The 22,914-nt window shown below is 44.9% G+C and overlaps 1 protein-coding gene across 3 annotated transcripts in view; it reads left to right on the top strand.

Annotated features, from left to right (window-relative positions):
- The window catches only part of SPATS2 (spermatogenesis associated serine rich 2), a 277,452-nt gene extending 255,685 nt beyond the window's left edge, over window positions 1-21,767 (top strand). For all 3 annotated transcript variants that reach the window (XM_069230615.1, XM_069230616.1, XM_069230617.1), the window contains one exon: window positions 18,076-21,767. In XM_069230615.1, the coding sequence (XP_069086716.1) occupies window positions 18,076-18,417 (342 nt within the window). In that variant the 3' untranslated portion in view covers window positions 18,418-21,767. The remainder of the gene's footprint in view (window positions 1-18,075) is intronic.
- The last annotated feature ends 1,147 nt before the right edge of the window (window positions 21,768-22,914 follow it).

The raw sequence follows: 22,914 nt of genomic DNA, 5'->3' as shown, positions 1-22,914 counted from the left end.
AGAGTTGTGACATTTCCAAAATATATTTGAAGCTGAAATTTGGGAGAGAAATTGTGCAGCAGTGTGAACAAATAATACTAACATTATTATACCTCGGTGCCAAGGGCATTGCAGCTATGGCCTTTATGCATTCTCAATGCACAGACATTCCAAATAGATTAGGACTTTTTAACGTTACTGCTGGCAGCCTTGAATGGTGCCTTCACTGGCCATCACTGTTTGGAATCTTGCTTCTCTTGTAGATTTCCATGAATAGTCATAAGCGTTGAATAGTTCCGCCCGCCTGCGGGGACCCCGGAGCACTTTTTCCAATATAACTTTTTAAGTGTTCCTGTTTGCCTTACTTCAGGAAGGCCTGCAAAGTCACTTAAGAATGTCAATATGCAGCCAAAAGGAAAAGCTACAGTGTCCGAAATTCTTCATCTTGTTTGCTTTAAAAAGGACAAATAGCTAAGGCACATGCATTCAAATGCAAGAATGAGTTGAAAGTTTAGTAGAAAAAATCCTTCACAAACCTTTTTGTAATGCAAAATAAGAATGAAGGAGTGCAGGGCAGTGTAGTCCATAGGCTGCCGTTATAAATGAAGAAAAAGGAGACTGTGTCTTTAAGAACAGCTAGTCCTCCAGTACCCCATCATGCCTAGAGAAAGGCAGTTACCTCAGTTCTTTTTTTGGGCTTCTGCTGACAGGAACCTGGAGCATTGAGCTCAACCTTTTTAGTTTTTTTTCTTTAAAAATTGAGTAAAAATCTCAGTGACAGCTGTTTCACTCAACGTCTTTTGACTTTCTTTCTTGATTTGTGTCTTTTTCTGACAGAAATTAAGGCATTTTCCCCAGAAAAAAATGCTTTCTGTCTTTGAGAAATGCCCACGATGTGGCAGAAAAAAGGCCAAAACAGACTCTCATGATGCCTGTATCATCTGCCTGCTGTCTTCACACCTTCCTGCCTCCTTTAATATCTGCTAGTCATTTTCCAGGCGTACCCTGTGTGACACAGAGAAGATTCGCCTTCAAGGGTGAGCAGAGAGAACGCCAGCAAGAAGCCAGTGGGACCTCTGAGCGAGGGGAAGGTCAGTCTTCCACCAGCGCTCTTCCCTCAGCTCGAGAGGAGGTACGGCGCCGAAATGCTCATCATTGAAGACTGTCTCGGTGTTGCATAAATGTTGCTGCGTGACATCAAGGCGGCACACGACGTCCAGGGCTCCAGCTATTCGGCATACAACGTCGAGGAGTATATCGATGTCGTTGGACTCACCGTCGAGGCGAAGGGAGCGTCAACATCGAGGTCCTGTTCACCAGCAATACCTAGATGTCGGAGAGAGAGATCAACGTGGAGGAGTCCCTCGACGTTGAGGAGGCAGAAAACTGCAAAACGGAGAAGGATCTATTTCTCACTGGAGTCGCAGTGTTCCAGATATGTTGCTTCTTCGCTGGTGATCCTCACTTTGTCGCCTTCTGCGCCTCCCACCCCCACCTCTCCTCCACTGGCTGTGACACCTCCTCCTCAACCTCCACCTCAAAGTCTGCCTCCACTGCTGCCGGCTTCTCCAGTTCTCCCGGCACCTGTACTGCCACCTTTTCTGGTGCCGCAAGTACCTAGCACCGCTCCAGCTCCCAGACCGCACTCAAAATTGCACCACCATTCACGTCATGGCCATCATACATCTGGCCGTTCATCAACAAGGTCGAGACACTCCCATCACAGATCGCAACAAAGATCAAGATTGCTTTCCTACCGACACTACTACGGAGATTCCTTATCGTCCACCAGAGGCTATTTACCCACACTATTGGACTCAACCTCATACCTCACCGGTGGACAATATCAACACCTTTCAGGAAGTTCTATTTCAGGTGCAGCAACACTAAACATTCCTATGGCTGTTCCAACTCCAACCGCTTCAGTCATATTTGAAACACTCCAACAACGTACAGCCTCCAGACCTTTACTACCTCTAGTGCCGGGTCTTCTGGAACCTGCCATGGAAGTCCTTCTTATGCCGGCCCCAACTAAGTCTGCACCTTCTAGGCTACTAAAAAAGTATCATCCTCCGGAACAAGACCCTTTGATTCTGCATCCTGATCCTCCACCTTATTTGGTTGTGATCCTGGCTGCCCGCAAATCTCACGCCACATCTCCGTCTGCTACCTCTCCTCCTAACAAAGAGAGTAGAAAAGTGGATTAGACAGGTCGCAAAGTCTGTAGTTCGGTGGCAACATCCATGAAGGCAGCAAGCGCAACGGCCCTCCTGGGCAGATACAATAAAGCCCTGTGGGACTCCCTACTCCTTTTTGCAGACCATCTCCCGAGGGTTCAGAAGGAGGATTTTTTGAAGATTGTCCAAGAAGGTGTCATGGTCTCTAACCAGATGATCAGTGCAGCGGCGGACTCATCCTTGCTCTCATCACATGCATACTGCCATGGGGTAACCTTAAGGAGGCATGCCTGGCTGTGTCTAACCTCCCTGAAACCAGACTCTCAGCAATGCATTCAGAATTTGCCATTTTCAGGATCCCCGCTCTTTGGCTCTCATGCCGATCATGAAATGCAAGGATGAAAGCTAAAGTAGACACATTGAAGGCGGTAGGCCTTGAAAAATCTAAAGAACAATGAAGATCTTTTTATCCTTTCCAGCAACACTATCCTTCACAGAGGGTTCAAACCCCTCAGTGGCTACCTAGTAGATCTCAGCAAGCAGCATTTCCAATAATCCTACCAGCCTTAGCTGAAACAGCAAAGAGGACGGGTGGCACACCAGCCCAATCAGGGTACTCGACAACAGCCAGCCTCAAAACCCTGAAAACGTTCTTTCCCCGTATCCGTTAACCACTCCGGTGGGGGGAAGCATCATCAATTACCTGGCAGAGTTACAACAAATTACAACAGACACTTTGATCTTAAACATTGTGTAGAAAGGGTATTGTCCCAGATTTTCAACCACTTCTCATCTCGACCTCTTAAAGGCAGAAGTCGCGATCTTGCTGGAAAAGAAATCGCTAGAACCTGTTCCCCTCAACCAGCAGAGAAAAGGCATTTACTCACGATACTTCCTCAGCCCGAAAAAGGACAAAAAAAGAGTTCAGACTCATTCTAGACCCAAAATTTACCGACAAATGGATCCGAAAGGAAAAGTTCAAGATGCTGGCCTTACATCAAATATATCCCCAGATTCGCCAAGGGAAATGGCTTTGCTCAGTCCACCTACACAATGCCTACTTTCATATCCCCGTCACGATAAAGCATTGAATGTACCTGAGATTTGCTGTGGGGCAACAACACTACCAATACACTGATCTACCACTTGGTCTCAAGTCAGCACCCAGTACATTCTCCAAGCGCATGGCTGTGCTGTCAGCACTTCTTCAGAGGCACCGAATCTTTATCCTCCCAAATCTGAACGACTGGATAATCAAGGCATCCAAGTTTCCAGAAGCCCAGCTGCACTTCAAATGGACATGCCATCTGCTTTATCGCCTAGAGCTTCATGTCAACTTTCTCAAGTCCACGACAACAACCGTCCAGAAGCTGCACTACTTAGGATTTACCATAGACACGCTTCAGGGAAAAGTGTGTCCTTCGGAGGAACAACACTTATCTATTCTCCAAAAGTGTTGTGCTCAAAACTATGCTTTGCCCAACAGAGCGCACAGTCTCCTCACTTCTAGGCTCCATGGCCTCCTGCATCTTTCCGACTCTTAACGCTCGCCTCCACATTCGGCCTCTCCAGGAGTGCCTGGAGGACCAATGGAATCAACTGTCTGGAAACTAGGAAGAAAGGTTCATTCTGTATCCACCCATGCAATCCGATCCCTCAGTTGGTGGTGCTCTCCAGCCAATCTCCCACAAGGGATGCCATTTCATCCATAGGCTCCATCGCAGACCATCGTGAAGGATGCCTTTCTCCTCGGATGGGGAGCTCATATGGATCACCCACAAATACAAGGCCTCTGGTCTCTGAGGAAGACCTCATACCACATCAGTCTCCTCAAGCTCCGTGCGATGCACCTAACTCTGAAGGCGTTTCTCCCATCATTCAACACTGACACCCTGCTTATCCAGACGGACAATACCACCACGATGTACTACCTGAAAAGGCAGGGGGGAACCAAATCCAGAGTTCTGTCTCAAGAGGCCCAGACGATAGGGCACTGGCTTCCTGCCAGGTATTTGAAGTTAGTAGCAACTCACCTTCCAGGTGTTCAGAATGTGCAAGCGGATTCCCTCAGCAGGGTTCTAGATGGGAACCACGAGTGGGTAATGAATAAAGACATTGTTCAAGGTATCTTCTGTTTGTGGGGCACACCTATCGACCTCGTTGCCACAGCGGACAACAAAAAATGCTGCAGCTTCACCGCCAGGTTTTATCATCCGGAATCATTGGGGAATGCTCTGTGGATAGACTGGTCCAACAAATTTCTGTACGCTTTTCCACCAATTCCCCTGATCCCAGCAGTCCTAATCAAACTCTCATCGACATCAGCCAGAATGATCCTCATTGCACCAGAGTGACCAAGACAATGGTGGTTTCCGGACCTCCTTCACGGTCGCTCCAACCACATCTCGGGCTCCCATGCAGACCAGACCCCCTGATGGAATTCAGAGGACAGATGAGACACCCCAACCTCTCCTCTTTGAGTTTGGCAGCATGGCTCCTGAGCTAGTACAGTATGGACACTTGCATCTTCTACAGGACTGTATGGAGATTCTAAAAGAGGCAAAATGGCCATCCACCCGAGCTGCATATTCCTTCAAATAGAAATGATTTTACATCTGTTGCATCTTGGAGGATGGCATTCTACCATATTTGTTACACCTGGCAAAATCATGTCTGCAATTCTCCTCTATTAAAGTCCATCTAGCAGCTCTTACTGCATACAGAAAAGGCACTTTGCAACCCTCTTTCTTTAGGATGCCAGCCATAAAAGATTTCCTAGAGGGGTTAACCCCTTGGCTGCCAGGCCTTTTCCCCCTCAGTTGCCAGGCCTTTTTTTGGCTATTTGGGGCAGTTCGCACTTAGACCCTCATAACTTTTTGCCCACATAAGCTACCCACCCCAAATTTGCGTCCTCTTTTTTTTTTTTTTACGTCCTAGGGATTCTAGAGGTACCCAGAGTTTGTGGGTTCCCCTGAAGGAGACCAAGAAATTAGCCACAATGCAGCAACAATTTTGTTGTTTTTTTTTCAAAAAAAAAAAAAAGGGGGGGTGCAGAAGAAGGCTTGTGTTTTTTTCTCTGGAAATGGCATCAACAAAGGGTTTGCGGTGCTAAAATCACCAGCTTCCCAGCTTTCAGGAACAGGCAGACTTGAATCAGAAAACACAATTTTTCAACACAATGTTGGCATTTTACTGGGACATACCCCTTTTTAACGATTTTTTGTTCTTTCAGCCTCCTTCCAGTTAGTGACAGAAATGGGTGTGAAACCAATGCTGGATCCCAGACAGATAAACGTTTCTGAAGTGTAGACAAAATTCTGACTTCAACAATGGGTACTTTGTGTAGATTCTACCAGGGTTTCCTACAGAAAATAACAGCTGAAATACAAAAATATTGAAATTGAGGTGAAAAAACAGCAATTTTTCTCCACATTTTACTCTGTAACTTTTTCCTGCAATGTCTGATTATTTTTTTTTAAAGCAATATACCGTTACGTCTGCTGGACTCTTCTGGTTGTGGGTATTTATAGGCCTTGTAGGTTCATCAAGAACCCTAGGTACCCAGAGCCAATAAATGAGCTTCACCTTGCAGTGGGTTTTCATTAAATACCGGGTATACAGCAATTCATTTTCTGAAATCTAAAGAGTGAAAAATAGATATCAAGAAAACCTTTGTATTTCCAAAATGGGCACAAGCTAAGGTGTTGAGAAGCAGTGGTTATTTTCACATCTCTGAATTCCGGGGTGCCCATACTAGCATGTGAATTACAGGGCATTTCTCAAATAGACGTTGTTTCTACACACTGTCTTACATTTGGAAGGAAGAAATGTAGAGAAAGACAAGGGGCAATAACACTTGTTTTGCTATTCTATATTCCCCCAAGTCACCCGATAAAAATGGTACCTCACTTGTGTGGGTAGGCCTAGCACCCGCAACAGGAAATGCACCAAAACACAACGTGGACACATCACATTTTCCCAAAGAAAACAGAGCTGTTTTTGGCAAAGTGCCTAGCTGTGGATTTTGGCCTCTAGCTCAGCCGGCACCTAGGAAAACCGACCAACCCTGTGCATTTTTGAAAACTAGACACCTAGGGGAATCCAAGATGGGCTGACTTGTGGGGCCCTCACCAGGTTCTGTAAGCCAGAATCCTTTGCAAACCTCAAAATGTGGTTAAAAAACACTTTTTCCTCACATTTTGGTGACAGAAAGTTCTGGAATCTGAGAGGAGCCACAGATTTCCTTCCACCCAGCATTCCCCCAAGTCTCCCGAAAAAAAAGATACCTCACTTGTGTGGGTAGGCCTAGTGCCCGCAACAGGAAATGCCCCAAAACACAACGTGGACACATCACATTTTCCCAAAGAAAACAGAGGTGTTTTTTGCATGGTGCCTACCTGTTGATTTTGGCCTCAAGCTCAGCCAGCACCTAGGGAAACCTACCAAACATGTGCATTTTTTAAAACTAGACACCTAGGGGAATCCAAGGTGGGGGGACTTGTGGGGCTCCCACCAGGCTCTGTTACCCATAATCCTTTGCAAACCTCAAAATCTGGCTAAAAAACAGTTTTTCCTCACATTTTGGTAACAGAAAATTCTGGAAGCTGAGAGGAGCCACAAATTTCCTTCCACCAGCGTTCCCCCAAGTCTCCCGATAAAAATGATACCTCACTTGTGTGGGTAGGCCTAGTGCCCGCGACAGGAAATGCCCCAAAACACAAAATTATCCATTAAAAAACCCAGTTTTTTTGTGTGTGTGTGTGGTGGTGGGGGGGGGGGGGCACCTAGGTTTTTGGTCCTGGTCTCAGTAGCCATTAGGGAAACATACCAAACCCAAACATTTCTGAAAACTAGACACCCAAGGGAGTCCAGGGAGGTGTGACTTGCGTTGATTCCCCCTTTATTTCCTTACCCAGAATCCACTGCAAACGTCAAAATTTGGCTAAAAAAACACTTTTTCTTCACATTTCGGTTACACAAAGATCTGGAACCTTAGAGAAGCCACATATTTCCTTCCTTCCAGCGTTCCTCCAAGTCTTCCGATAAAAATGATACCTCACTTGTATGGGTGGGCCAGGTGCCTCCAACAGAAAAAGGTCAAAAACCTGTGGAGTTTGAGGGGATAGCACAGCGGGTTGATAAGCACATATTTTTCTTTTATACATCTTTAGGCTAACTCTGCTTTGGGAACCCACACAAGTGAGGTGTCATTTTACTTGGGAGACTGAGAAGATCGCTGGGGAGTAGGAATTTTGTGCTGGAGTGGTGATCCTACAAAGAAAAGTCAGGAAAGTATGTTTTTTTAAGCAAATGTTGAGGTTTGCAGAGGAGTCTGGGTAAGAAAATGTTGGAGGATCCACGCAAGCCACACCTCCCTGGACTCCTTGGGGTGTCTAGTTTAAAAAAATGTCTGGGTTTGGTAGGTTCCCCTAGATGAAGGGTGCACCCAGGACCAAAAACATAGGTGCCCCTTCCCCCCAAAAAACAGTTAGTTATGTAATATATCATTTTGATGTGTCCACGTACGTCTGTGATGTGCCACACACTAAGATTGTGAAAAGAAACGCACTTAGGATATGTTAAAAAGACCCCTCACCCACCAACCAAGTTGGTGGCATGCTTCATCATCGGGGTACCACCTGAGACACCTAGCGTGTCACAAGTGTGCTGCGAAGCCTGATTACAGTGGAGCAGGTTTTGTCATTTTTACCACACATACTGGTTGGATTTGGCACAAGGGTGAGTGATGGTTCAGTAAATAAAATTTTATTAACAAGAGATTTCACAAAAGTGAAATGCACTGATAATAACTGAAAGGCCAAAAAACTGAACCAATGTCTCACAGCTCGTGAGCTGTAAAGCAGCGTGAAGGCACTAACTGTTTTAAAGTCCATTCACACACCTTTCATACATGACATGCACAAGACCATTCATGCTGCCAGCCACAGGCCCAGCACATTACAACACTCACATCGACAGACAGCACCACTCAAGGGCCCATCACTTACATACGCCCACATGCCTGATACAGCAATCACACTAGCTGATGGGAGTGTGTGGACTGACGTTTGGCTGGCACCACTAGCCAATGCCACTCCACACACACCGCCAGCCAAGCGCCACTCCACACACATCACCAGCCAAGCGCCACCCCACGCACACCGCCAGCCAAGCGCCACCCCACACACACACCATCAACACTTTTTTTTTGTGTTATAGACAACAAAGAAACCACTAACTAATTATAAAATAAGTACAAAACTGCAAACACAAAAGCTTTAACTGAAAACATGACAGAAATATGAAACTGAAAATCTGAAAATATAAAACAGGCAGTTTACACTCATAGTATTTCCCCCAAATAAATTTGGGTGTGGTAACTCCTGAAACAGCCGGCCACACATAGCCCAGGCTTTGAAGGGCAATCAGGGCAGTACATCCGGCTCGCCCTCCGGATACCTCTTCGGGCACATACTCTATATTTCTTAGTGGGCAAGTCTTTTTTGGGGGTGGGAGGAATGTGATCTGGAAAGTGGCGATCTTTCAATCTAGCCACATCCTCCACCACTGCTACTCTAGGAACTCTTGCCTGTTCCACCACAATAAGGCTCTCTATCACTGACTCCTGAAAATTAACAAATTTTATCCTTGACTTAGGTGAACAATCCATGAACACAATAAAAGCTTTATAAGTTGCCAAATTAAATAAATGTAGGGCCAACTTTTTATACCACATGTAAGACTTACGGAGAGCAGTGTAAGGTTCCAACCTCTGATCTACTCTATCAACACCACCCATGTACCTATTGTAGTCCAAAATGCACGCAGGTTTGCACACTTCGGCAACCTGACCCCAAACAGTCACAGGGGAAGTACTCTCATCGTGGATGGTAGATAGCATGTACACATCCCTTCTGTCTGAAAATTTCAGAGCTAGCAGCTCATTATTCCGCAAGGCACTGCACTGTCCCCTCTCAAGTTTTTTTTACTGACAAGCTCCCTTGGATAGCCTTTCCGGTTAGAACGGATTGTGCCACAAGCAACAGTGTCAACTCTAAACAACTCCTTGAACAACTACACTCCAGTGTAGAAATTACCTAAGTACAAATGGTGACCTTTGTTAAACAGTTGCCTACCAAGTTGCCACACAATTTTCTCGCTAACTCCAAAAGTGGGCAGACAACCAGGGGGGTCAATACTGGAATCCTTACCAATGTAGACCCGGAAATTATACACATATCCTTTCTGACAGCATTTACAATTTAATTCCAGACCGTGCCCACTTACTAGGAATGTACTGCTTAAAAACTAAGCGCCCCATGAACAGGACCAAAGACTCGTTCACACTTATCTCTTTGCCTGGAACATAGACCTCTGAAAACCGATCTACAAAATGATCAAAGACAGGCCTAATCTTAAAAAGATGGTCACAATCAGGGTTATCTCGTGGCAAGGCTAAAGCATTGTCTACATAATGCAGCATACAAAGAAGAAGCAAATAGCTATAGAGTCATAGTTGCAGGAAATATAGTCATTGCCATTGAGGGACTAGTAGACCAATAAGAAGCCAGTGACTGCTTCCTTATCAACCCCATCAAAAATGTCAAACCTAAAAACTTTAATCTCTTCCAGATATGTGGGAAACCACTGAGAAGCTTTAGACTGAGGCCTAAGTCTGGCAGCTTTGTCCCTCAAATATTGCTCTGCATGCAAATTAGTCTTCTCAACAATCTTCCAAAAATACATCGTCCATAAACAAGTGAAAGAAATTGACAGGCAAATTTTTTTCCATATTGACTCTACACCCTGGGAGACCAGTAAATGCAGGTAACTGTGGCTGCTCCATGTTTGGGGCAATCCAGCTGTCAGGTCTTCTAATGGGAGACCCCTCAGGCTGCTGCACTCTTGGCACATCAATGTCCTCCTCTAAAACAGGCCCTTCATCTGCACTGAGAGTGGCTTCCTTATCAGAAGAATCCTCTTGGACAGAAAACTCACTGCCAGAATCTCTCACTTCCTCCTCTGCCTCAGATGCAGTCAGTCTCATAATCATGGTCAGAAGACGACTCAAAAAGCATGCCAACAACCTGCTGAGCGGTCACTCTGTGGCTAGCCATGATCCTTTCTAACAACAAATGGATTGCCAACAACAACCAGCACTAAAACAAGTAATAAACAAAGTGTAGCTTTATCACAAAGAGTTATGTACTAAAAAACTATACCACTCACTTGCCTGAAAAAGCTACTCGCCAGCAACTACTCTGCACAGACACAGCAATCACCAGTGATATCCCAATAAAAAGAAAAAAGCAAATTAGACATATGACAACACAAATGTCATTGTGCTCAGATCTAAGGACAATTTCACACACAATCCTGCATTTAGTACACCACCTACAAACATGTCATTCATGCATGTCAACAATTGTTTTTACTTACCAAAAACATGCAACTATGCAAACCACAGGACAACTACTGCCAAAACCGCAAGGATCCACAGCAAAGGAAGCAAAAGCTTTGAACTAGAACAAAAAGAAGAAATAAACTATTATAATCACAAATACTTTGCCAGTTGACAAACACCCTGCCACCAAGAACTTAGAAATTGTCCCTGGTGCCTAAGTGGCTTCTGCCCCCCTTGGGGCCAGATGGGCCTAAAGAAAATAGGCCGACCTGCCCCCAAAGGGAGCAGAAATCGCCATCCGCAATGTGCCCCCCTTTGGGGGTTGACCCTGGCCAAAGGCCCCCCCCCACACACAAAACACGCGCACACACACAAGATCCCTGGTGCCTTAGTGGATTCTGCGGCCCTTGGGGGCAGATGGGCCTAAAAAAAATAGGCCAGTCTGCCCCCCAGGGGGGCAGAAGTGGCCAACAGCTCTGTGCCCCCTTCGGGCGGCGACCCTTATTAAAGGGGGCGCTCCCAGCACACAAAAAAACAAAGGGAACCAAAAAAAAAACAACTCTGATATCTCAGCGGCATCTGCCCCCACGGGGGGCAGAAATGGCCAACACTAATTTCCCCCTTTGGGGGGAGATTCTTGCCCTAGGAGTGCCCCCAAGACACAAAACACACACACACACACAACACACAATCCCTGGGTCCTAGTGGGTTTCGACCCCCCCAGGGGCGAGATCAGACAAAAATCTTGCCCTGGGGGGGCCAAAACATATCAAAAAATATTTCCTCTGGGGCAGCGACCCTTGCCTAAGGGGTCGCTGCCCAAATACATCTTGAAAATAAAATCCCTGGTTCCCTAGTGGGTTTCTCCCCCCCACCCCCAGGGGGCAGATCGGCAGAAAAAACGGCTGATCTGCCCTGGGGCGGGGGGGGGGGTGCGGGGGGCAAAACAGGATTTATTATTGCCCCCCAGGGGAGCGACCCTTGCCCAAGGGGTCGCTCCCCAAAATAAAAGTCAGCGTAAATCCCTGGTGCCAAGTGGGGATTCCTGCTCCAGGATCACGGGGCCCCACACGTGATCATGAAGCAGGAATCCATTGAAAACAGGCACAAGGGGAAAGGAAAAACTCTTTCCTTTCCCCCTGTGTCTGTTCTCCCCCCCCCCCCCCCGCAAAACACCCAAAAAGAGAAGGACTCACCTGAAATGGGTCCTTTCTCTAGACGCGCTGGAAGCAACTGGCTTCAAGCGCATCCTCAGCAGCTTCTAATGACTTTGGCACGCTGTGAGCACGCTGACGTCATCAGATTGCCGGGGGGGGGGGGGTCGGGGTGGAAGGGGATGCGATTCCCCTTCCATCCCCGACTGGGGGGGGTGGGAGGTAGGCCCACTGGGGGAGCCCTAGTGCCCCCCCCCCCCTGTGGGACGGGTGCAGGACGAGCTGGTCTCGTCCCAGGCACACGGGAACCATGTGCCTGGACAACACCAGCTCACCCCAGGCACCCTTGGGGTTAAATAAGGTTTTTTTCTCCCGTTAGGCGCCCTTCTCCACCATGAGAACTTAATGTGTCCTTTCACGCCTCATGCAACATCCATTTGAGCCCATACACAAAGCATCTCTCCAACACATCACTTGGAAAACGGCTTTCATTGTGGCAATTACATCAACATGCAGGGTTAGCGAGATTCAGGCTTACACAGTATTTCACTCCTCCAAAGTAGTGGTGCAAACACATCCTAAATTCCTGCCTAAGGTTATCTTTGACTTTCATGTCAACCAGTGGATTCCCTGCCCAACTTTCTTTCAAAACCCATCTACTCCAGCTGAGAGGGCTCTCCGCTCTCTAGACGTAAAAAGGGTTTTAAAATTCTACTTGGATAAAACCAAATCTATTTGAAAATCTCCACAATTGTTTGTTAATTATGGGCCGATTTGCACCGGTCTGGCCACCTCCAAACAATCAATCTCTAGGTGGATTGTCTCCTATATTCCATTTTGTTACCAACTAGCTAACACAACCCTAGCTGGCAGACCAAGAGCCCATTCTACCAGAGGCAAGTCTGCCACGACTGGCTTGATGAGGAATGTTCCCTTAGCAGATATCTGCAGAGCTGCGACCTGGAGGTCTGTCCACATGTTCACTAAATATTACTGTCTTGACTCTGATGCCAGGACAGATGCTCAAGTAGGACAGGCTTCTCTCAGCAACCTCTTGTCTTGATAGCGCATTTCATTATTGTTCTATTTATTCCCCCCGCTGTTTAGGGGATGGGCTTGCTATTCTGCTTAACACTTATGTCTATACATGGAAATCCCCTACAAGAGAAGGGATAGTTTCCTACCTGTAACTCCAGTTCTCTTGTAGGGGTATTTCCATGATAGTTATAAGGAACCCTCCTTCCCCCGGTGGAGTAGACAAAATAATATCTCAGGTATACTATTACTCTCAGCTAGGACTGCCTACAAAAAGAACTGGGGTAACTGCTTTTCTCGAGGCATGATGGGATACTGTGGGACTAGCTGTTCTTAAAGACAGTCTCCTTTTTCTTTTTTTATAATGGCAGCCTGTGGGCTACACTGTCATCCACTCCTTTATCCTTATTTTGCATTACAAAGAGGTGAAGGTTTGTGAAGATTTTTTTTTTCTGCTAAACCTTCAACTCATTCATGCATTTGAATGCATGTGCCTTAGCTATTTGTCCTTTTTAAGCAAATAAGGTTAAGAATTTTGGTCACTGCAGCCTTTCCTTTAGGCTGCATATTGACATTCTTAAGTAACTTTGCAGGCCTTCCTGAAGTAAGGCGAACATGAACACTTAAGAAGTTATATTGGAAAAAGTGCTCTGGGGTCCCTGCAGGCGGGCGGAACTATTCAACGCTTATTACTATCATGGAAATACCCCTACAAGGCAACTGGAGTTAAAGGTAAGAAACTATTCCTTATGGTGGGCACTAAGATAAACGTGCTTGATGTTGTAATGATTACACTATTAATATTAGTAGCTCTGGATGATTTTCATTGAAAATAAGTAGCTCTTATTACAGAAAATGTTGAAGACCTCTTTTCTAAACAGATGTAGTTTGAAGTATGTTCTTAGTACAGAATCTGAATTCAAATGTGTGCAACTTTTAATCCACATGTGGGTTTTCTTCAAAGTTGAGCGAAGACCCTTACTATTACTTTACTGTCATAGTCTTAACTTCCTCCACAAATCTCAACATTTACTTTATCTTCGCCCAAGCTTTGTTTAAGTTATGAATAACATTGTATCTTTAAATTATCACCTGACTGATACTGCCATGTTCGCTGGGATCTGAATAATTCTTAGTGTTCCTAGCAAATAGCATCTAGGTTGACCTTGTGATTAGTCTTTGCATTTTTATAATGTACACTAAAATGACAAACTTGAGTAGTGCTATTCTTCTTTAACTTCAGTGACATACATCGGTCACTCCTTAAACATGCCCACCATCACTTATCAGTATTGTCTGACTGTGATAAGGATCTCATGGCGTATATGCAATATGCTGTTTTGTTATGGTGGTGGAGTAAATTGTCTATTGTTATCACCTGCTTTATTCCCGCTGGACAATGCATTATCCAACACAAACCATTAGAAGGTATTTGCTCCTCTTAAACGTCCCCGGCAACACATTCCAGACACAGCATTGTGCATGCATCTAATACAACTCGTTTATATCATGTTACTGGCTGTGATTGGGCTCTCACCGCCACTTATCAGCTGACAAAGAATCTCAGTATGACTGTGTTATTAGGAACTCAGAGAGCACAATGATGTGAAACGTTTGGTGCCAAAAGATCGATGTCTAGATTAATAACTAATAACAGAGCACGAGTGAATGAATTATTGATTAAACAAAGAAGATTTTCAGGTGTGTCCTAGTGATAGTAGGGGAGGATCGGGAGCAAAGATAAGGCAGATTGTTTCATAGCTTGGCAGCAGCTAAAATGAGACCTTTATCATCTAAACAAGTTTACATGAAAGAGGAATATGAACAAGTGATTGATTTGCTGATTTTAAGGTACGACGTGGGGCTAACCAGCAAAATATGGATGGCAAGAATGGAGTGGAAGAGCAGTAAATTGCTTTGTGAAGAAGCGTAAAGCATTTGAATTGATTTTATTTTAGAATAAGAAGTCAGTGCAAATGGCCTAGAGATGGAAAACATGCTCCCCTTTCTTACAGCCTAGTAGCTGCTATTTAATCAACACCAGATTATTAAGAATCTTACTAGTGCCTAACCCGGACTGTATGAATGCATTAACAACATAAACATGGTACTGACCATCAAAAAAACTGAATTTATGGTGAAGAGTTTTTAGATTATAAAAACAGTAGCCGGTTGCTGTTGCAACCTCCCGCTTTAAAGTGTGTTTTTTACAGGGTGAGGCAGAGAGTGGGAACAGCTTGGGCAATGCCGGAAAAACATTGATAACGGTCTCTTTACGGCATTCCATTTAAGAGAGGAAATGTCCTTCAATAGAACCTAGTAATTGAAAGGTTAAACGTCAGAAAATTATAGATATCCACCACAAAACTGCTGCTAGGTAAGGTGGAAGGTGGCAAGAAAATAAGGCAGAGTGAAAACAATTCTGTTCTGTGAACTGAAATAGGGTCTGCCTATCATCCGCACAGTTGTAGCACTTTCTGTAGATGTGCAATAGGGTTCATATAGATATTGAAAAAAGAGGTGACCGGATTGCTGCTTGAGGAGCACTCCTTGCATCTAAAATCTTATGAGAGAATCAAAACTGGGCATCTCTTTTGGATCCATTTGTTAAAAAAGAAGCAACCCAGTCTAGTACTTTGTCTCGGCAGCTGATGCTATTACGCCCTTATAATGATAGGAGGTAATGATCAATAGTGCTTACATCCTGATACATGTGTAAGTCACTGAATGTAACACATTGCAACAGGCAGGCCTTATGGCTTAACTCATATATCCCTGTCCTCAATGATGTAGAGAACATCTTAGCCAAACCGTATGCTAACCCCAGGGACTGTACACTGAACCAAAGGCAAGTAATTGGGTATTATTGCTATCACAAGAACACCACCTCAACCTCACAGATCATTACCAAACACTAATCTACACAATAATAAATCAATGCGTATCTCAGTTCCTTGGCTTCCTAACTGGCAAACAGTGCTGCTCAACAGCATCGACACTTCATGTTGAGCAACAGACATCTTCTCAAGCTCGTGGCAAGGTCCTGTGGCCAAAACACCCTTTTACGAAGTACATCATCACTAAAGAACACGACAGTCTGCTCTAAACTTCACTTAAAAAACACCGTGATTTAATCCACTGGAAAAAACCCTAGGCCATTCTAGAAGGGTAGCCTGACTCCAAAAGCCTACAAGCTCATAAACATGGTTAAAATAAACTATAACGTTGCTAAGTGTAGCACAGTGCCTGCTGAGCAGAACATATGCAGATCCTCAGATAATTACACTAACCAATGAATAGGGAAAATGCTGGTATTTCCTTCGGTTTTAGGTGGATGGTTGCAACATTTCTGTCATGAACGTGCCCGTGAAGGTACATCCGATGTACTTGTAGAGGAACTGTGATTTTTCTGAATCTAAAAACATACCCAGAGAGAAATATAGAGCGAATCGTGAGCATATTTCAGGTTGCAGGATTGCAATATCATTCTACAGGAAAGCATGTGTTTGTCTGAGGTCATCCATGATGTTAAATAATAAAGATTTGAGAAATTTCCTCAGTTCCTACAAAAGCGTTGGAGGGTAAAACACGGATTGAATTTGCATGGAATGTGGAGATGTACCAAGTTCCCAGGACATTTTAAAGAGAGCACAGTGACGATCTGTAATTATGGTTCCCTGGCTAGTGTTTGAGAAGTCATCTCAGATACAGTTTACAAGGAAAATAGAGAAGAAATCCATTTCTGTAAAATCACTTGTTTGATGTGTATCATTTGATGTTTGTGTAGTGTAACCTTGTGGTAGGTATGGTTGGAAGCACCATGATTGCCCACTATATATCTACTCTGTGTAGAGTGACATAGAACTATCTCAGGGAGTTCATTTGTTTTATTACTGAATATATGCACTTCAATCTGTTTGTGGGGAAATAGTTGGGTGCCGGGTAGTCCTTAAAGAATGTATACAGTGAGAGTGATGCAGGTTTCAGGTGCATTGATGTAAGCAAGCTATGATAAACTTGTAAAGTTAACCTAGATGTTATTTACACAGCATAGATATTTACTTGTGTGCAAGAACAACCCAAGCTAAATATATGGTGAAGCAGTGATTTACACGGGGCAGATGAGTGGTTGCCTCATTGCTGGGTGAAAGGGACCTTTGTGGTTAAGCCACATAAGATTTATATGGAAAACTGAGAAGGTATTCATCATTTCTCAGGCGGCATTTATAAAGCCAATGCAGAAGCTGTATGCAGAAATTTTGAGATTCATTCATATTAACAATTAAAAATAAATGGAGGTATGAAGTGAAGGCAGAGAATTACTTATGTAGTTGTTCTATGGTTGCAAGATACTTGACACGGAGTACCTGTGGGTTTCACCCAGATACAGTTTGCAAGGAGTGCTGATATGTGGTCGATTGGCTTTGAAGGGAATTTCAAAAGGGACTGTTGGTGAATGCACAGAAATATTCCACTCCCAGAGACACGTTTATGGTTACATGTGCAGAGAACTAGTAATACATAAACGGCCAGGTCTTAGCAGTCTTAGTGTTGTTTGGCTAAGTAACCTTTTGTGATGTGTAGCCAGATGTGTGTTTTGGAAAAAGTGTTATTTGAGCCACCACCTTTGAGCGACTATGCGTCAGGGATCAGGGAATGTGTCGCGGTTTAAGAATTGTTACACTCCCCTGGTTACGTAGTAATCACTAGACATTTATATATTGCAGAACTATATTAACATGGAAGAGTGCTGTTAAGCAAGCACTTGAATACTTCACCAGCGCTTTCACATGTGGAAAAGGCAGACGAGCGATGCCATCAGCTCTCCCCCTTAGTGGGGGAATAGTGGTGGGGTCATGACTGAATCAGAGTTCCTGGGCCAAGACCCAGAAACTTTTTAATAGAGAGTCTCTCTTTACCTTGAGCACTCTTAAATAGCGAATCCCCAAGTGACAGAAGCCATGAAAGTTGTTTTTAAGTAATAAGCTTGTGGCACCTTTAGTACATTATGGAAAGGAGGCCAGTCAGGCGAAGCGCTGACCTAAATCCCAGTAGGTAATTAAGGCCTCAGAATTAGTGTTCAGGCAGAGAGGAATATTACAGAGCGAGTGGGAAAAGGTTACAACTATAGGTTTTAGACGGTGCAGGCCTGCAGCTCATTTTTGGAATAAGCTTTGACAAACAGTCTTGTACTTCATTCATTTCTTCCTTTTAAGATGGTTTTGTGGCTGTCTCTTTTCCTTCAAGTACTTAGTTTTCATGATTTATGTCCATTGTGTGTGCCCTGCCTAACTAAAGATTTATCAACGTATTATTCTGTTTCCAGGTCCTTCAGGGCAACCGGAGAGGAGGTCAGGGGTATCGCTATCAAGGACAACGTCCCAGCAGTAGTTCCAACCCCGGACGGACCGAAAACACTAGCCGCTACAGGAACAACTCCTGGTACCAGTCGACGCCCCGGTACCAGGGCTACCCGTCCCGACCTCCAGGGCCTACCAGTGAGAGGGGGCACACTCAAACTGCCGGAGCCAACAGCTATGCTGCCTCCTCAGATGTCTGCCAGCCCTCCTCCACACCCGTTCCGCCTTCAGGGTCACCTAGCCCAGACAACAGAGCCCTCCCTCAGCGGAAGCCGCGGACGACCCCAGCTGAAGTGACAAGCTCCTGAAGGGGCTCAGCAGACCTAGTCTGCACCACAAATTGCGTCTCCTAAAATGGACTGTAGAAAACTGATAGCTAGATTTATTAAGGAAGACAAGTTTACAATTCCCTGTTTTGTGTCCCTGCTGCCCACTTTCTTTTCTATTGGGATATCTTCTTTTCGCTTTTGAACTGCTCCCTCTGTCTCTCCTCCTTTACGTCCTATCCTTGTTCACTCACTGGTCCCTGGAATTAGGATGAAAAAGGTGTCCTGCATCTTCCATAGCTTGGCGTCCCCTCCTCCGCATCCATAAGCCATTTCTTGCCAGCTCTTCCGGAGCCAGTGACTTTAGGCTGTGTGAGTCACCCATCCTTTTGGCCGCTTACTGGTGTGACAGAAAACAGAATATTCCGACAGTTATTGTGCCTGTTTCAGTTTGTGGCAGGGAATACCTAACAGGTTCTTGTTGCATGTTAGACCTTTTCACAAGCATATTGGATGTAGCCTTGTTGGCAGTACATGCTGAACCGCTTCCCAGATACTTTGGAGAATACAAGGCTCTGCACCGTATGCAGACTGTGTTCCAGTATGTTCTAGAAAATCCCAGTGCTCTCTGCCACATTCTATACTATTTCAGTTTATCAAGCGCTAGACACTGCTGCACGTTAACTCTGTTTCAGTGTGTGCTAAAAACACAATGCTCAGTGCCACTTGCTGAACCTCCTGTAGTAATTGCTGGGGAGGAGTACGCTCTGTGCTTTATAATACTTGCATTTAAGACAACATGTAGCCTTGCTTCTAGTTGTAAAAAAGAATACCAGATTCTCTCCTGTGTGCTGAGAATCCTACCCTCTCATGTCTGCCAGAGAATAGCCACCCTGGTTCTAAATACCAAATCTGTGTTTTTTTTTCCCTGACAATAAAAGGCCCTGCCTCAATAGTCAAATAGGCTTCCATGTATGCTCGATAATTCCAGGTTTTGTCCACATGAGCATATCTCTAGGGGTGCCAGACAATACTGTTCTACCAGTTCAAGCTTCAGTGTGCTCCAGGCTGTCCACATCACATTATACTTGTTCCAGAGACTGGCAGACTCTGTGTCGCACAGCATGCCTGTCACACAGGGTCACAAGAATTTAGCATACCAGCCACATGTTAAGCTTGTTTCTAGTTTTGTGAGCAAAATACCTGGCCATGTGGAACATGCTGTGTTCTCCACGCCGAGCTTGGTCGAGGTGTGCCAGGTATTTGGATAAATACCTCTTGCTCAGCCTTTCCAGTGTACATATGAACATACCTGCCCTGTGCCACCTGCTGAGCTATATGAAGTATCTGCAGATAATGAGGCACTATGCCACATATTCAGCCTATGCTCAGGTGCCCCACCAAGCACCAGGCCTTCAGCCACATGCTGTGCCTGTTCCAGAGAATGCTAGGTCTTGTGTCACATAACCAACCAGCTTTCAAATGGTGAGAGACTAATCATCTCTGCTCAGAGTTGAGCTTGCTTTTGGTGTGTCGAACACCAAGTCACATGCCACATTCAAAGCTTTTTGAAGTGTTTGCCAGACAGTGAGGCACAATGCCACATGTTCAGCCAACTCATAGATTATTAGGCTCTGGAGCCAATTCTACCTCAGTTCCTAGTTATGTTAAAAGAGTATATGAAACTATGCTGAGCCTGTTCCTAGGTGTGCCACAGAAGTATAGGCCCTGTGACACATGTTGAACACTAATCTTTGGTGTAGGACACAATATTCTACACTTTGGCACATGATACACTTGTTTGTACATGCCCTATGAGATCTGACTTCTTTTCTGCCACACGTTCTCAGTCTATCCTCTTCTATCCATAGAATCCATAATGCACTGTGCTTTTCAGACACCCACTTCCTCTGACTTCACGAGCCATTTGAAGGTTGCATATTTCATTCTTTACATATTCGAAGTATGCCCTCTCTGGATTACAGAATATGGAGACTGAGTCAAAGGTTTCAAAATAGATCTCTGGGCCTTAGTTTGGAAAGCAAAGAGACAATCTACCCTCTTTGTCTACACCCTCAGTGACATGGTACCGCAGCAGCTCGGTCATAGGATGTGCGGGCACCTCTGAGGCCACAACAGGTTTGCACTCTGGATAATTCTCCTGCCAGGTTTTTGTCTCTCATGATAGTTTAATGTTTCCTCAAATGCCACTCCTTCTCGCGCCACGCCTCACCATATATGCTAACATCCATTTTCGATGTGTCGCCTTGACCGTCCTATGGGCTTTGTCTTTCATTCAGTAAGTTAGGCTTCCCATTGGATGGATTGACTCTTTGCAACTGTTGCCGCTGGTCCCAGAAGTGCCTTTTTGAGTAATCAATGTAATTTCTGTCTCTCTCCTCTCAGTGAAGGGGTCTGTGTGAGCAGCTGGATTCCAGGCAAGCTCCCGTCTACATATAGTCCACTATCCCTGCTGAGTCCAACCCTCATTGTACCCCTTAAGGTCAGTGCCAAGCCTGCCTAGTTAAGAAGTGCCCACTTGGTGACAGGCCTGAATTTGATAGGAGTGCCAGCCGTACATTTTAAGGAGCATTATTTCATTATCCAGCCTGCATTATATACGACTGCCAACCCAGTGTCAGACGGTGCATTAGATGTAAGAGCATTTGTGTTTTTTTAGAGAGGTGCCACATAGGGGTAAGAACTGATTTCTAGGTGGGTAAAGATTCCCATCCCAGCGAGGTTTGAGCAGTAAGTACTAATGGGATTTTAGGGAACCCCTCTTCTGTCTCTATTCTTCACCCACCCTGTGCAGAACACGCCCCTTCCCTTCACATTGTTACCATCCTGGGGTAGGTGTAGAGTAGTGTGCAGTTCGCTCCCTGGGCTGCTTAGCACGCCCGTCTCGCTTGGTAGTTCTCTCTTCCTGTGCCTCAGCCTGCCCAGTCCGACCTGAAGTTGCTTTCTCTGTCATCCCTCCTCCCTGCTGTGAGATTTTCCTGCGGGTGCCTCAGTGGACTTGGGCCTCTATTTCTACTTCCAACGCACTGTCGTGACGTGCCTCGCAGTGCAGGTGGAACACTGATTTTTGTAAAGCCTAAAGAAACATAATGAAAAAATGCATCGCTCAACAAGCCTCGTTCTGGACTCTCCTCAGCCATGCTGAACTGTACGGACCAAAGGCCTTGATTGTGACCCCTGCCAACTATGAGCGTGAGCCATGTTAGCTCTGCGCTATATGAGCCTGTATGGACCTCCAGTCTCCGCACACTGGGCTGTGCCGATAACAACATGTAATTTTTACCTAGATGTTGACCAGGGCGGATTACTTTTTACTGCTGTTTCAGTCCTTTTTCCACAAGTAAACAGCATGGAAAATGTTCTGTACACTGCCTTTTGTCCTGTGTGAAAGATACTTTATTCATTAGAGGGGTGGATGTTGGGCCCTGTAATTTGTATATTTGAAGGTCAGGAGCACTACCTCAATGTATTGCATTGTGCATTGGTATTGCACTTCTCACCTCTGACGAGGTCACGAAGTACTCTGATTTGCGCCTGGTTCGAGGTTTCGATGCATGCTGGAAGCATGGTGCAGTAGCTTCACTGTACAGAAGCATGAAGTGTTGCAGAGAATGCGAGGTTAGGTGCAATCATGCATGTGGATACTGTAGTTAGTAAAGATCTACACAGGCTCCACCCCAGGAGGCAGTGCTGAAATAACCAGGCAATACAATATAAGGAGTAGCTACAAAGCAACCAGCAAATATACTATGTGTAGTCACCACAGAAAGGAAGAGCCTCTGCACCCCGGTAGTTATGCTAAGCAACCAGTACATTTGTTGTGAGGAGCAACGGGCGCCACGCCTTGGAGGTATTGGTAAGCATCTAGTGAACATGCTATTAAGAATCACATAGAAGGAACAGACTGCCTTCCCTACTCTGGCGGAAATGTTAACAAATAAAGAGGAATTACTATATTCAGGCATCCCAGGAGCAGCAGAGGCCCTATGCCTGGAAGAATAGTTAAGCATCTCGTGAATACAATGAGTCTGATTCACAAAGGTAATTTACACTTTTAAGTACATTCCCAATTTTTAGCCAATTTATTACTTTTCGATTTTCATAAACTGCACTTTTGTAGTAATTTAAACTTTTGTAGACTTATACTTTTGTAGTAAGTCCAGCACTACAAATGGCCAACCACTGATACTGCAACACCCTTCCGTAGAAAATAATGGCGGTAGGTTCTTACTACAGCAGTGTAAGTTGCTACAAAGTGCAGTTTGTGAATACCAAAAACTAGTAAACGTACTCAAAAGTGTAAATTACTACAAAAGTACAGTTTGTGAGTATCGCTTCATAGTGAGTTTTGTAGTACTACTGTATAGTACAAAACACTATAAGGTGTAGTTTGTAAATTAGGCCCACTACGTAGACAGCGACAGATGCTTAACTCTTGGAAGTAATGTTAAGATTCCAGTGTTTATACCATGCAGGGTCAACCAGTCGTTCTAACCCCTGAGTGAACCATTCGGAGGT

The sequence above is a fragment of the Pleurodeles waltl genome, chromosome 4_2, assembly GCF_031143425.1.
Source record: "Pleurodeles waltl isolate 20211129_DDA chromosome 4_2, aPleWal1.hap1.20221129, whole genome shotgun sequence".
Lineage (NCBI taxonomy): Eukaryota > Metazoa > Chordata > Amphibia > Caudata > Salamandridae > Pleurodeles > Pleurodeles waltl.
Note: the sequence above shows the minus strand (reverse complement) of the source record. Positions and strands in the feature narration are given on the sequence as shown.